Consider the following 16,624-nt stretch of genomic DNA (forward strand, 5'->3'; position numbering starts at 1 on the left):
TGGTGGTGGTGTTAACAAGCACCAGAAGGGGCCCCATTTTAATTTATGCTACGGGGTCCTTTCACCCCTATGTAAGCCCCAATGGAATGGTATAAACATATCACTTGGACACTGGTTTTTATGCATTGTGAAATCAAATGGATGAGCCAGGTTATTTCAGAAGCAGAGCTGTTCTATGCACCGGCTCTTCGATCTGGCTAACAGGAAAGCGTACCGTGCAGGGAACCCCATTTTATTACAGCCTTGAGCACTAATAGGGTATATGAATAGGGGTTGTTCAAAGGAGATAACCCATCTAGCAATCCAAGACAATTAATTCAAATGGAGTGTCCAGGATTAGAAAGAAGGGTATTTTTTTTTCCTACAAACAGCGCCACTCTTGTCCATAGGCTGAGTCTGGTATTGCAGCTCAAGCCCATTCACTTATGGACAGGGTTCTGCTAGGCCTCTCCCCATATTAGCTCAGCATGCCCCGACAAGGCTTTACAATTATTAAGCTCACCTTAAAAATACTCTCAAGCGAGTTCTTGTTTAACTCATGATAGAAAATCTCTTGTTGAAACAACTTCAGGTGAACAGATGCAAGGGGGTCGTTGGAAGAAAGTGGCTTCCAGTCGTGTAGCTGTAAAAAAGTAACATAAATCTATTAAAAACAATTTGTTTCTAGGGTTCCATATGCTCTGAGAGTAGATTTTTTTTCCCCCCAGAGGTTCCCTAGGGTAATATCACTGGGAACCACTGCTTTAAGGGCTTAGAGATGAGAGGGTTATCACCTATAGGTGGCACTGTAGAGACAGTTTTCTTTCTTCTGGAGGAGAGCTATTTTGCATAATTTTCCCAGAGAGCATTTTTTAAAGGGGTTGTCACATCACAGGCAACCCCTTTAATATAAGAGCAACTGTGACGATCAGCTGATTCTGATGATCAGAAAACGGCAGATTTTTTTCGGGGGAAGTTGTCGTGACATCTGCACTACAGAATTACATGACAGGGTAAAAAAAGGGCAAAATTCTCCTATTCCAGTTAGGAGCTCCATATTGGTAGGAGATCCCATACATTGACAGGGTCTACAATGCAAATTGTATTATTATTACTTTTATTATTTTATCCCGCATATAATTTAATTATTTAATTTTTGACAACTTGTCTTATTTTGAGACCTTAGCACTAAGAACAGTAATCTATTGACTATGTATTTTTTATTTTTGACAGCTCTTCTAATGCCGAGTAAATTATAGTAATATGGTAATATATTTTATGAAAATAGCTTTTATATTTTAAAGTGTATGCAACAGCTATTCAAGTGGCATTGGCATATAGTTGGACTGTTGTATAATTTGGGAAGTAGGAAATTATTTGTAATAAAAGAGTGAAATACTGAAATATATTTATATTATGTTTATATTTTTATAAGTTTAGGTTTCGTAAAGATTGTTATTTGACAGGTGGTCATTTCTGAGCGAACATTTGTTTCCAGGGAGGCGATTGCATTGCTGTATATGTTTTTTATAAGTGCAGATCCACAAGGACAATTTCTGTACAGAATAAAATATGGACTGAGCGTGATCTAGGCCCCTGGTCACTAAAGGTTATGCGCCCCTTATCAACCACTATGGTCTGTGTAAACTTGATTTGGGTTAATAAGGAGAAGGAGCACTTATTTTCTTTATGCCGAACTTGCGCTTAAACTTTAAAGAGTGCTCTAACTGCCCAAGAGTTGTGGGCCCACATTGGTCATCTGCCCTCTGGCACTGTCCTAATGGTCAGTCTGCCACTGTGGCATTGTCTACTAAACGTAATTTAAAAATAAATGCATGTAGCCCTTTTAACATTTTATGACAACTCAAATTTCCAAAATGTATACTTCCATCTATCAGAATTGTGGATTTCCCCAACTTTACTGAGCTACAGAAACACAAGGCTTTCCTTATTAGCTGTTTTCCAGGTTGTAAGGATTTGTACCAAAAACAACTATTATGACATGACCATCTTTTTTGACTATGACACTGATCCTAAAAGAGTTTGTGTAGGTTTTTTTTGGTGCAGACCATAAATGGGAAAGGACTAGACATGGTCACCCTTAATTGAAAGTTCTAGAAATTTTCATGTAGGAGTTCTACGAGGCCTCTGCAATGCTTATTATATTATTATTTAATTATTATTTTTTTACAGTTGTTTTTTACCAATTATACAGATACTGTACTGAACACTTGAGAGGACCTCTAGATCCGTTTATTCTAGGAGGACACCACACTGGAGCCTCTGGGAAATACTTATTGTCTTTTGTCTATGTTTTGGGATTTCTCTTCCGGTGTTTTACCTTAGCCCTCCCCTTATAGGTCATTATTTATGGATGCATACATCTGACTACGACTACTGGTTTGTTGACTATCATTAAATTTCTATGTCAGACCTTCATATAATTCATCAGCCGTCTTAAGTGTAGTCTGAAATATCTCTCATCTGGCAATTACTAAATTCCTATGATAGTCTTTAGTCGTACAACCACGGAAAACCTTATTTAGAGTCATACATTGCCACAATCGACTGGAGAACTTTGGGAAGAGACATAGACATTGAAATGACAGTAACATTTTCAGTAGGATCTGGGTTGACAGTCACCCATTCATGAAAGCGGCTGAGAGTATGTAGGTACAACTTAAGCCAGGAGAAGAAAATGGAATAAACCACTGGTGATTTATCTCCACCTCCCGAGTGCTGCATACCTTCTTTAATTTCTTGTGTACTTTGGGGGAAGATGGGACCGTACCCCTGGTTTGGTGCGCAACATAGGATTAAAAGGAACTATGAGGAGTGCTGTTCCCATATCTGCTTCCTTCTTACTTGTAGGAGAAGACAATTGACCAGGCAAAAATTCAACCTGGCTAATTATATTATTTTCTCCTAAGACAGGTGATGCTGGAGGTGTCTGAAGGACTACGGGTTACCCCTCCTGTATACATTGGAATTACAAGGGATGTACAACCAAGCAAAATCTCTATGTTTATATTGGATTACTGAATTGAAGATCTTTCAGACGATTATCACATTTCTTTGACAGTCTAATGAGTTTATAAACACACTGACACCATACCATAAGCAAAAGAGAAAGGGCTCACACCAGGTATATGTCGGCCACTTGCATGATAAAGTCACACTGGACCCACTGCCTACCCCATCTCTTATGGTCAATCAAAGACCATATTTACATAAAGATCTCCATGGGCCCTCTCAACCCAATGGGCTCTGGCATCCATCGAGGTTTTTCCTGGTGGTGAAGCTGGTCCTGAAAGAGCCGATAAAAATGCTGTGTACCTTTAACCAAGCAATAACTTTAGAACTCGGCCTTACTCTTAAATTCAACATCCCTTTAATGTTCCTTTAATATCCTTTATATATTATTAGAAGTTAATTTGCCTAAACTTGACACATTTTTGGACACTAATGTTCCTTCAGAGAGACTTTACAGGTTCCCAATTATTTTAACGCACATTGTGTCATTGTTATTCTGTCCACATTATTATAGTTATTAAAAATAAGTTCCTACCTTTTTAAGCATATCTACAATTTTCTTTATATTTTGAATTCCGCTTTGAGAGGAGAACAAATGTCTGTTCATTAATAATTCCTGAAGTCCTTCAGCGTGATAGCCAATCTATATGTCACAATGAAATGCAAACATTCAATAGCAAAATAATGTGTTTTCTCATGGTAGAGGTACAAAGAGGTTTCTTACCTCAAACAGATCAGTAAAAACCCCCATGAAGTAGGTTTTGAGCCTTCCGAGAGCAGCTACAGGGAGAACGTCAGCTGGGTTGTGTATTACATTGAATGTACTTTCAATCCCAGACATGAGGGAATCTGAGGTAAAAAAGAAAACTTTGTTACTGAAACAAAAATGTCAATAAACCTAAATAAATAAAAAGCCGTAAGTTGTACACTTAGGAGTTCACCTTATGGCAAATTATATAAAAAATGGCTAGCGCACATACCGTTCAACCACAACATTAAAACCACCTGTCTAATCTTGTGAATGCCAAGCAGAACATTACCTTTATGGCTTGTCCCCTTCCCATAATGCATCCTGGTGTCATTTATTCCGCAGGTAAGAAACGCGCAAGCCCCCGCCGTCCACATGATGAAAATTTTTTTTATTTGTCAGACCAGGCACCTTCTTCCACCGCTCCATGGTTCAGTTCTGATGCTCGTGTGCCCATTGTAGGCACTTTCGGTAGAGCACAGGGGTCAGCATGAGCACTCTGACTGGTCTGCCGCCTCACAGGCCCAAATGCAGGAAGCTGTGATGCTATGTGTGTTCTGAAAGCTTTCTATCATATCCAGCAGTCACTTTTTCAGAAATTTGTGCTACAGTAGTTCTTCTGTGGGATCGGACCAGACGAGCTAAACCTTCACTCCACACGCGCATCAATGAGCTTTGGGCGTCCATTATCCCGGCACCGGTTTATCAGTTGTTCTTCCTTTTGGTAGGTACTTTTGGTAGGTACTAACCACTCTATACTGGGAACACACCACAAGACGTGCCATTTTGGAGATGCTCTGACCCATCTAGACATTACAATTTGATCCTTACACTTGACCACTTTTCCTGCTTCTAACAAATCAACTTCAAGAACTGACTGTTCACTTGCTGACTAATATATCCCACCCCTTGATCAGTGCCTATGTAGCGAGATAATCAATGTTATTAACTTACAGGTTAAAATTCGAAGAAAAAGTCAAATTGGAATGGAATTGGTTTTGCTATATGAAGATGTGATGCATTATATTAACACAAATCCACAAGGGCAAGAGCATATGGCAGGCAATGTGTCTCTTGAAAGACCCTGTGGCACTTTAACCAACTTTAATGGCCGCCTGCTCTAAATATTAATTTGGTAGGTACTACAATAATAGTAACCATTGCATGAGATATAATATTGACTATTATTTACCCAAGGAGGGTCTTGAACGCATCAAGGCAATCTAGCCAACAAGCTGGATGAAGTATTAATTGTAATGGTCACATGATCAGTTCACGTCAGGCCCAGTATGCCGATCCCGACATTTAGTAGAAGCATTGGTTTAAGGCAGAAGTTTCCAACCAAATCTTTGTTTCATTCAACTATAGCTGAACAGTCACCCATTCAAATTAAAGTTCAAGTCTACCAAGGCATCAAAATTACCCCAGAGATCAAATTGAAAGCTAAAGGGCATGGTCCTGAGTTCATACAAGTTTAACATGTCAGGTACTTAGGCTTAAAATCTACCTCCAATGTCATAAAATTTTCCTGAACCATCTGGACTATGCATGCAATATCTTCAATGAAGCTACAACAAAACAGAGGTCCAACAGCACCAAGCATCGAGGGATCCAGTTTGGGTGCACGTCTCTATGGAATCCTGACTCCTGATTCCCGCTGATAACACTGGTAACAATTGGAAGTTGAGACAGCACTCCAGCTTAGAAAAATAAAAAAAGTTCACCCATGAAGCTGTGTGCTATGCTTCTTCATTTTAAAGTACTAATGATCTCGGCTGGTTCCAATGTAAAGTTCAAACTCTGGTAGCATCGACTTCAACTGGAGTTGCAACCTCTACTGACTCTACCGACACCACATTCAACCTAATAAGTCCATGGTGAACCTAAAAAGACATGACTCATTCTGCTTTTAGAGTTGTCCCCTTACCTGTAAATGTGTTGTAATGAAATCCACTGCGAAATATATTTCTTGTTTCTTCATATTTGTACTTCAGGATGGTAACTGCCATGTTGGAGACAGCAGCCCTGTTAACAAATGGGCGTTATCCTATAATCGACTTTATACAAATGCAGAGGAAGATCCTAGAGTTTGCTCAACTTTTTACATTTTTTAAGAGGTGCTCTACAATTCATCTGAGCCCCATTGGGTGATATTATTGTCAATTCACCTACCATGACAAAAGAAGCACTGAATGAACTTGATGCTAAAATCTATACCTGGTAACTCTAAATAAATGGTCTTGGAGAATAAAAAATTGAGTGTTACCATTGGGTCGGGCAGATTGTTGTAGAGGATTAGGGTCAGATGAAGAGGAATAGAATTGTATCCCCTTATTGGGATCTCCAAAAGACCTCTAGTCAGGAAAAGTACAAGACAGAACCCTATATCAATGTGAGAATTGGCTCATATCCCCATTTAAGCTGAGCACTTAGAATAAATATGATAGAATTTTATTTGTCCCTTGTATCCATTTCTACTGAAAGTTAATGAAGCCTTTTTTTTTACCATGTGTCCTTCAGCTCAGAATACATCACTTATTGAACCTCATTACGTGAACATTTGGACATAAGATATGGAACCATCCTACAGAGAGACCTTAAAAAGTCTCTAAACTCATTATGAGGCAGAACCAGAATATAAAAATACTTTGGGGACCCCTTTAAGATAAATATAATTTGACCGACTATCAATGGACAACCCAACCTTCTGCATAACTAACCAAAATGGGGTGAACCCTGCAGGACTACAACATCTCCTTTTACCACATCATCTCCTTCGTGTCCATTAATCGTCATCTATTCTTTGTGGTCTTTATTTTTCAAAAACATTTTAAGATAAAATACATCTTAAATGTGCTCTACTATAACTTATTTTGTGTCCTCACATTTCCATAGGCAGCTCCACAGTCATACGGACTTTGTATAAGTAACATAAAAGTCATGCTGAGTACCCCAGGACGGCGTAAAGACAAACTTACACATCTTGAAGATCAGGTGTGACACTTTTACTCTGTGTCTTCATTAGATAATATACAAAGCTGCCCACATGCATGTCACCTTCGTTCATCAGAGACTTAGCCATGGTCATCACAATAGCAGCCGGAGGCTTGTTGTCCATGACAAGCCCTGCAGCTATCATTCGGATTACTGGATGTTGCTTCGAGTCCATATATAACTGTAGGCAAATATCCAAAACCTGAATGGAAGAATTATAAAAATCAACAGGATTTCTTTCAATTGTGTTTGTTACATTTCAAGTATATGTATTGAAACAAGTTAATTTGTTTGTGAGATTTGCTGGGCTGGATTTATCACTAGGCACAGTAGGATGGTACCCACAGGTGGCATAGGTTCAGAGGCTGTTCGTTTCCAGCACCGCATGAATTTAATTTACTGGCATAGAAAAATGAGTTGAAGGAATGAGAAGACCAACTGAATCTAAGTTTAACACTGCTGGGATGAGTTGTATAGGACAGTTGCTCTATATTCTGTTCTCGAAAGGGATAAAAAAAAAAGTCTAAAAACAAAAACCTCCAAATGACCTAAGTACAAAGATCTGAATGGAGTAGGGCTCAAACTGTGTTCAAATAACTTTAGAGTACTATGTCGAAGGTATACGCCTCGAGGATCTTCCGTCACATACCTCGGACCGGATGAAGCAGTAAGAGTGGCAATACTTGTGGGGTATTTCTATCCACATGGTGTCATAGGCATACCTCCCAACTGTCCCGGATTCAGCGGGTCAGTCCTGCTGTCCCGGGGGTATGTCCCACTGTCAATTGTACCTGCATGCTCAGGGGCAGAATTTGTTTGGGCATTATACTGCATGGGGGCATCTGTGTAGGCATTATACTATGTGGGGGCAACTCTGTGGGCATTATACTGCATTGGAAAATCTGTGTGGGGGCATCTGTGTTGGCTTTAAACTGTATGGGGGCATTATACTGTATGGTGGCAGCTAGAGGGCTTTATTCTGTGTGGGAGGCACTATGGGAGCATGATACTGTTTGGGCTGTACTGGGTGTGTATGAGGGGATTAGGCGGGATTAGAAGCGTGGCTTAAAATATATATTTTTTTTCATCAGTTGCCCCTCTTTGTGATACTTGAAAGTTGGGAGGTATGGTCATAGGGTGCTGAACATGTCTGTTTAGTGTTTTTTTCAACCCTCTCTTTGTCTTATATGTGCCTTCAATACTACTTTTTCGTGTTTTGGGTGTCTGGATATTCTATTCATCTGGTAACATTTGGTATTTTGTTTGGTTCCCCAGATACTTGGTTATTTCACTATTATTGTTTCTTTTAATTATTTTTATATTTGTTTGCAGTATCTTAGCTAGTTTACTTTTTGCTACTTTTTATTATAATTGTAGGTTTGCAATATGAAGTCTGTATGGTGGGCTATTTGTTCCCTAACCCTATTGAGGGCAAGGTCATGGACGTGTTTGTGCATTTTAATTGTTTTTAAACAAATGTCTGTGTTTTTTCCTATTGTGTTGTAATAAAGATTTTGTCATTATTCAAGAGGTGTCGTCTATAATGCATGATTTTTTAGCCGATATGTATACTTTGGACGGAAGACTGCGGCATACAGTGAGATACGTTGCTAATAGGCCCCCATTGAGAAAAAAGTATACCGTGTGGTAAATGTTTTCTTTTTAATGTATCCGTCTTTAAAGTATAGCATAGTCCACAATACTAAACCAGCCCAATGCAGTGAATGGGTACCTATGTATGTGTATGTGCTGTGAGCTTTCCCAGGGTATATGGCCAACGTAAGGCTGTAATCCTTAGAGTCTCAAAGATTGTAGACCACTTGCTTTAGTCACTTAAATCTGGCCCTGTAGACATCTTTGTAGGATGAATGTAAAGTGCAGGAGTATGTATGTATATATATATATATATATATATATATATATATATATATATATATATATATATATATATATATAGTCAATACAAAGAATTGGCACAGGTGTTACTCAGCCCAAGAACTGTACAAATGACCAGGAGATCTTATTTACAGTACGTGTTAAGATAAGGCGCTTTAGACAACAATATAGGAAAGGGTTCTTTACAGTAAGAGTAGTCAAGCTATGGAATACCATATTTAGCAGTGAATCGTGTATAATTGATCTGAGAAAGGTGGAACTTGATGGATATATGTCTTTTTTAAACCTAAGTAACTATGTAAGAAAGCCAAGGGCGCACCAATGACAAAATGTCCCTATAAAGTCAACTCTGCTACAGAGGCCTTCCATTGTTTTTAGCTAGTGACTTACATCTAAATGTAATGTGAGCTATATTAGGTTTCATATATCAATGATGTTGTACAACACTTTATGAAATGACTTTAATCAAATAAACATCACATACGAGGTGCATAGTCACTCAGTGGTTAGCACTGTTACCCTGGGGTTCTGGGTTCTAATCTGACCAACGGCAAGATCTGCATTGAGTGAGTATGTTCTCCCCATAATTGGTAGGTTTCCTAACACACCCCAAAAACATAACTTATATAAAAATTTGACCTAGTGTATGTGTCTGACATATGATCCTCCTTTTGATATCAAAATACGTTCAGGAGAGCCGATCTAGAAATGAACATTATATGATTTTGGCTCAGGAACTATATGCCCATGATACAGTTCTTAGCCTGGTGTCAAATGGCAGTGATATGTATTTTAGAATGGTGTCTAAGGGTCAGTAATATGTTTTTATCCTGATGCCAACTTTTTGTAATACTATGACATCCCTGGTGTCATAGGTGTGCAATGGAATTGGGCACAAGGCCCAAGAGCCATCTGTGGCCATTGGTTGAGAAACACTCCAAAATAATCTGTAGGTTTCCATGTTTAATCTACAGATGGTGTGTAGGTACCTTTGCTGGATGTTTAAGTGCTATATTTCTCAAGGACACTACAGCGGCAGCCTGGACTGGTAGTGGTAGATTGGAAGCCATAGATGAGAATCCTGGAATGAACTTCATGATACGCTTTATACATAATACTTGTCCTGCATTCCCAAGAGTCTTCAGGGCCAGGATGATGTCTTCGTTCTGCACTGCCTCGGTTGCTTCAGACAGAAGATCATGAAGAGGCTACAAAATAAGTATAAAGAAAAGTACTTGATACCAGTTATAGATTTCATTTTAGGAGGTCCTAATCTTGGGCACATCTCAAATAAAAATATCATGTAGTTACATTTAATTTACCCAGAATAACTCACATCCGGTAAGGTTTTTAACCCCTTCTCTCCAGGACAAGTAAGGAGCAGCAGCCGAGGAGCAACACAACCCGTTGACACGTTTCTACCAGGGTTGCACCTGTGTTTAGCACAATCCCAAAAGGTGAGCACAATAGCCCTCGCTGATATTCTGACATCCTTTGTTTTGTTACATGCACAATGAAGGGCCGTTCTTTTTCTTTCTCAGAGTCAAACTATTATTTTGACTGTAAGAATGATGTGAAAAACACCTTTTTCTAAGGTGTTGCCTATTCATAAATTATTTATGGGTAATTCCATAGCTAAGACCCCCAGCGATCAGCTGTTATTGGTGGAGGAAATGGGCAGATAGTGTTACTTTTCCCCTATCGTGAAGCATTATGCTGGGCCCATTAAAATTAATAGGATGTCTATATAATGCATAGACCTTCTTTTTGTAATGGCTCTTGGCTTTAGCTAATAGAGGAGAATCTTGAATGGAGGACTTCCTCTCCATAAAATTAACATGGTCTCTAAACAAAACAACTCTTTTAAAACATATGAAATATAGAATATAATATTCTGCTCTTGATTTGATTGATTTCTCAGTTTTTTGGTAATAATACGGTCGCTGTAGATTTGCTAGCCACTATTCTAACCCAAAAATGTGCTTTGGTTAGTTGTCACCTCCATTCCTCCGCTCCCCTTAGCAGCTCATACAGAGTAAATAACACAGCTATCCTCTGGATAGCTCATCAGTGTATGATCGGTATGGGTCCGACACCTGGACCCCACGCCAATCAGCTGATCCGGCTGCCTCAGTGCATCGGCTGTCCATGGCGGAAGCAGTTGGCTCCGGTCACAGAATAGCGGCCATGCTGCAGTACTACAGCTCTGCTCCTATTCAAATTAATTGGAGCAGAGTTCTGCAACATGGCCGCTATGCAGTGTACGGAGCCAACTGCTTCCGGCTCCTACACTGCATGCTGTGAAATAACATTCGGTGCCTGCAGGCAGCCGGAGCAGCTGATCGGTGCGGGGTCCGGATGTTGGACAACCCCTTTAACAGAAGGGAAAAGCCTTTTTTCCAGGGCCTTATTCAATTACCTGGAGCGGACTTTTGTTACAAAGAGCGTCTCTTGCTCTGGAGGACCCGGCACATCTATGTATTATACAGACAGCCCAATGATTTAAGTGGGAACTGTGTAATGCTTCATTTCCCCTGTGGAGGCACTGCAGGGAAATTGAAAACTTGCTGCCAGATTTTTTTGAAGTTTAGAATTAATGTTTGGGGATCCCAGCACCAGGACAACCTATGATCAGCTTATTTTTATAAACTCTACTACAATAAAGGGATTGTCCAAGCCGGACGACCTCTCTTTTATGCAGAAAATGCCGAAATGTTTCAAATGACCCCCACAGTTTATATATGCGAAATACTAAAGGAAAATAACTACTGCAATAGAGGAGCCCTGCCATTCAATATTCCTTTATCTTTCCTGGGAGAAGTAATTTGAATATAGAATATAGCAGCTTTGAAGTCACCAGAAGTCTATGACATAGCATAAATGAAATAATACATTTTTTTGCTGATAGTGAATTAAACCTGACATTCTCATTTATAAAAGCATTATGCTGTCTAATCGTATATCATTTTCCTTTGTAAACGTATTAGCTTCAATAAGACATGATATGATTATATTGTGGGTGGGAAGTAAAGCTCACTTTGGCTTAGTTGTACAGCGGACTCTATGAATTCAGAGATATACCACATTTACTTCCAGATAAAGATAATGTTTTCTTTCCAGCCTTGGCAATTGAAAAGACAGCGTTCTTTTATATTCACATATTCAGACATAATTTGATTTTCAATGTAAAAGTTTTAAGGCAACTGAAACGGACAAATATTTTCCATAAGGCAAAGAGAAAATACAATGGGAATGGATATTTTGCTTCATTTTTTCACAGGACTGCATAGGCCGATCTAATTTAACCCATTGAGGACAAGGGCAATTGTGACCTTAAGACTAGAAGATTTTTTTTTCTTTACTTTGTATTCTGGCAGTCATAACTTTTTTATTTTTGGATTAACGTAACTGTATGAGTCCTTGTTTTTGACATATGAATTCCAGTGTGGTATCGTATTGATAACCATATATTCCCATGTAATGTTCTGTATAGGTACCATATGAGTTCCATGTTCTTCCGCATGACTTCCTTATGGTGTTTCATGCCGGTACCACCTGAGTTCTTTCCATTTTCCAAACAGTCATCCTTGCTAACAGTTAGGTGAGAATATTGGTAATCATACAGAGCTTTTTCCATGGGTCTGTATGCACAGATGGGATTTTTTAGTATCCATTGACTTCTATGGGGAAAATCAGTACCCATATATCCACTGATGAAGCAAAGAAACGATTTTTCATAATACGGTGGCACGTGAAGGGCATACACAAAAATCTCTGTTAAATCATACGGCATCACGTGGAGGCATGGAATTCTCCATAGGATAAATTATGGCTCCATAAAACTTGTAGAGAGCTGTAATATGGTCGTGTGAATGAGGACTATGAGCTGACATTTGACTAGACCTGTGGTCTCCAAACTATGGCTCTCCAGCTGTTGCAAAACTACAACTCTCAGCATGCCCTGACAGTTGCATGCTGCACTATTCTCTCCAGTAAAATGGACTGAAAACTGATGAAAACTTTGAGAACCATGGGTCTATAGGATCAAAGAAATGGATTCATCATATCCATCATGGCTCATGCAGAAAAACGCGCAAATTGGGATGAAGGCTTCATTCACATCTGCATCGGGGGCTTAGTTAGGTAAAAAATGACAGACAAAATAGCATGACATGCTGCGCTATTTTGTCAGGTAAAACAATGGACACCATGACGGAAAACCGACGGAACCCATTAAAGTCAATTGGATACATTGTGCAGCTTTGGTGTCATGCAACGGATTTGGCGCGTCCGGTATTTTTGCTGTTCTGCTCTATGACGGGGCAGAGCAACGGAAACACCTAATTCAGTTATGCAAGTGAATAATATTTGCAACATCAGAAATTATTTTCAACAGGGAAATCATTCCTGTAATTGCAAAAATGTTCTAATGTAGGCCCCAGCGTCCCGATATGGTTGGACCTGGGAGCCAATCTTTACATGTATGGCAAGCTTAAAGGAAAGGTGTCACGAAAAAAAATAATTTGATATCAATTTGCATTTTGTGTTTTATTATAAAATCTTTTATTTATGTGTGTGTTTGTTTTTTACTTTTTTCTTTTTTCTAACTGTTACTTCACTATGGGGGCTGCCATTTTGTTTTTCATCTCTGTATGTGTCGATTAACGACACATACAGACATGGAATACGGCAGCTACAGTCCATAGGAGTCAATGAACGGGACCCGTCCCATTGACTTTGCACTATGGCTCTGTCCTGCGCAGACGCAGGTCAGAGTCACACAGAGCAGAGCAGCTGTTTGCAGGGAGAGAGCAGGCGCCATCTTGAAGACCAGCTGCACTGCAGGTAAGATGTGTGTCTCTGCATGTCCCACTCTCTATCTCACAGACCCCCGCTCTCGTGACCCCCGACGGGCCCCCCCACCCGACGCCCCCCCCCGAAACGGCCCCCCCTCCCCCGACGGCCCCCCCCTAAACGCCCCCCCCCCGACGGCCCCCCTCCCTCCCTTGTGTGAAGGAGACACGATGAAACTGTACTGGGAAAGCCCTGAACGGTAAATCTCTCTAGTTGTGCTGAGACTGTTTGGGGATGTGACTAATGAACCTCTCAGTCTCAGCACAATTAGAGAGATTTATCGTTCAGGGGTCTGGGAAAGCTGGGTGACCACCATTACCCCTCCTACTGGAGTGTGAGAGGTTCATTAGTCACATTCCCAAACAGTCTCAGCACAACTGGAGAGATTTATCGTTCAGGGGTCTGGAAAAGCTGGGTGACCACCATTACCCCTCCTACTGGAGTGTGAGAGGTTCATTAGTCACATCCCCAAACACACTCCACTAGGAGGGGTAATGGTGGTCACCCAGCTTTCCCAGACCCCTGAATGATAAATCTCTCTAGTTGTGCTGAGACTGAGAGGTTCATTAGTCACATCCCCAAACAGTCTCAGGACAACTAGAGAAATTTACCGTTCAGGGGTCTGGGAAAGCTGGGTGACCACCATTACTCCTACTGGAGTGTGAGAGGTTCACTAGTCACATCCCTAAACACTCCAGTATGAGGGGTAATGGTGGTCACCCAGCTTTCCCAGACGCAGATATAACCAGGAAAGGGCTGAATGGACGGGCTGAGGGTGCACAGGGTTTTTGATGACCCCCTCTGTCATGTGATCGGACCTAGGTTACCGGTGGTTCATCAGACGGGGTTCATGTGACTATAACTCTGTCCATAACAAGAGACAGTGCACTCAGGACAAGCCCTGCCCTCATGCCATAGTTGTGTGGTTCTGTCTGCGGTGATGGCGGTGGGTGGCTCTGACACCCGCCTCCCCTGTCGGGTCATCTCAGGACAGAAGGGGTGTCTGGATTGGAGACACAGCGCCGCACCTGTCCTCAGGTTTTGTCTGGTATTGCAGTTCACCTCCATTTAAGTGAATAGGACAGAGCTGTAATACCACACACGACCTGAGGACAGGTGCGGCGCCATGTTTTCCTGGACGACCCCTTCAAGACTTTTCCCGTGTGTGTGTGTGTGGCAGAGCGGAGTGTGCACGGGCGCCGCTGATACTTCATAGCCGCTTATCAGCTGTTTTGAAGAATCAGCGGCGAGAACACACACACACACACACACACACACACACACACACATCCCCCAAACACGCAAAATCAAGTGTAATCAAGCGTTTTTTATGTGTTTTTTTTGCACGTAAAATGTGCACAAAAAAAAAACATGTCAAATACACGGCGTGTGAACCGGTCAACTGAAAAGTCATTCACTTCACTTTCATCATTCTGAGGCTGGGTTCACACGACCTAATTTCAGGCGTAAACGAGGCGTTTTACGCCTCGTTTCACGCCTGAAAAGACGGGTCCAATACGTCGGCAAACATCTGCCCATTCATTTGAATGGGTTTGCCGACGTACTGTGCCGACGACCTGTAATTTTACGCGTCGCTGTCAAAAGACGGCACGTAAAATAACAGCCTCGGCAAAGAAGTGCAGGACACTTATATACATTATATGCAGGACACTTCTTGGGACGTAATTTGAGCCGTTTTTCATTGAATTCAATGAAGAACAGCTCCAAATTACGGCCGTAATTGACGCCTCGCAAAACGCGAGTACGAGCAATTACGTCTGAAATGACGGAGCTGTATTCTCCTGAAAACAGCTCCGTCATTTCAGACGTAAATGCAGTTAGCGTGTGCACATACCCTAGGGGTATGTTCACACACAATGTTTTCAGCTGAAAAATCGGAAGCAGAACGCCTACAAGCATCTGCCCATTGGTTTCAATGGGAAATACGGCATTCTGTACCGACTGGGCGTTTTTTATGTGGTCGTTTTCCAAAAACGGCACGTAAAAAGACGCCCGACCAAAATGAAGTGCACATCACTTCTTGGGACGTTTTTGGAGCCGTTTTTCATTGACTTTATAGAAAACCAGCTCCAAAAACGGCCGTTAAAAAACGCGAGTTTGATTAAAAAATGGCTGAAAATCAGGATCGGTTTTCCCTTTGTTTAGTAAGCGTGTGAACATACACTTAGCCTTTTGGTGTGTCCTAGAACTTCTTCCAGCTGCAGAATCACACCCAATATGGCTGCCAGTCACTGCTTAGCAATTTGAAGACAGCTTTACCTGGCTTGTGAGAGGGGGGGGGGGTGAGAGGGGGGGGGGTGAGGTTCCCTCCCACATTTACAGCAGCTGTGAGTCAGGTTGCTTTGCCTTATTCACCTTGCTGTAATTCTGGGAAGTGCTCCCCCGTGGTGACCAACATTGGAAAACATGTCAAATTATTATTTAATTTTTAATACTTTCCACCATACGGAAAAAAATAAAAAATACAGCAAAAAACGTAAAAAATATAATAGAAATAAGTAACGACACTTAAAAAAAAAGGTTTAATTTGCGACACATTCCCTTTAAGGCAGATTTATCATGCTTCATGGCATGAGTTGTGCAATATTTCACCCCATACATTGGGCTCAAGCACAGCGTGGATGATATGTGTCGAACTTGGAATCTACACCATTATATAACAAAGTCTCATGATGGACATAGAGCACTGTGAGACTCAAGAAAAAGAAAATCTTATGATGGACTTGCTGCATTAGTTGCCCTGTAGTAATTTATGAAGGAAAAAAATGTAGAGGTCCAGCACACTATATGATGTGAAAAAATACAAAACTGTTTATTTAAGTCAAAATTTAAAACAAGAAACGAAAAAATCCCTGGAGACAACGCCTACGCGTTCCAAACTTTTCAGTTCTTAATCATAGATTTTTTAATTTCTTGTTTTATTGTTGACTTAAAGAAACAGTTTTGTATTTTTTCACATCATATCGTGTGCTGGACCTCTAAATTTTTTTCCTTGGATTTCTACCTACTCCCGACGTAGCTCTCTTGCCCGTGCACCGAATAATCATGGAATGTGGCGTCTTACTTCGAATGAGTGGTGAGCGGACCAATTTTTCTTGA

General features: G+C 40.7%; 1 protein-coding gene across 1 annotated transcript in view; it reads right to left on the reverse strand.

Annotated features, from left to right (window-relative positions):
* LOC142657049 (vitellogenin-1-like) overlaps positions 1–16,624 on the reverse strand; it is a 99,218-nt gene that overhangs the window by 50,377 nt on the left and 32,217 nt on the right. Inside the window, exons 11-16 of the mRNA XM_075832099.1 lie at positions 9,640–9,858; positions 6,739–6,956; positions 5,688–5,785; positions 3,737–3,861; positions 3,548–3,655; positions 503–622 (exon numbers count right to left, since the gene is read on the reverse strand). Coding sequence (XP_075688214.1) covers positions 503–622; positions 3,548–3,655; positions 3,737–3,861; positions 5,688–5,785; positions 6,739–6,956; positions 9,640–9,858 — 888 coding nt within the window. The remainder of the gene's footprint in view (positions 1–502; positions 623–3,547; positions 3,656–3,736; positions 3,862–5,687; positions 5,786–6,738; positions 6,957–9,639; positions 9,859–16,624) is intronic.

This window comes from Rhinoderma darwinii, chromosome 7 (assembly GCF_050947455.1).
Source record: "Rhinoderma darwinii isolate aRhiDar2 chromosome 7, aRhiDar2.hap1, whole genome shotgun sequence".
NCBI classification, from domain to species: domain Eukaryota; kingdom Metazoa; phylum Chordata; class Amphibia; order Anura; family Rhinodermatidae; genus Rhinoderma; species Rhinoderma darwinii.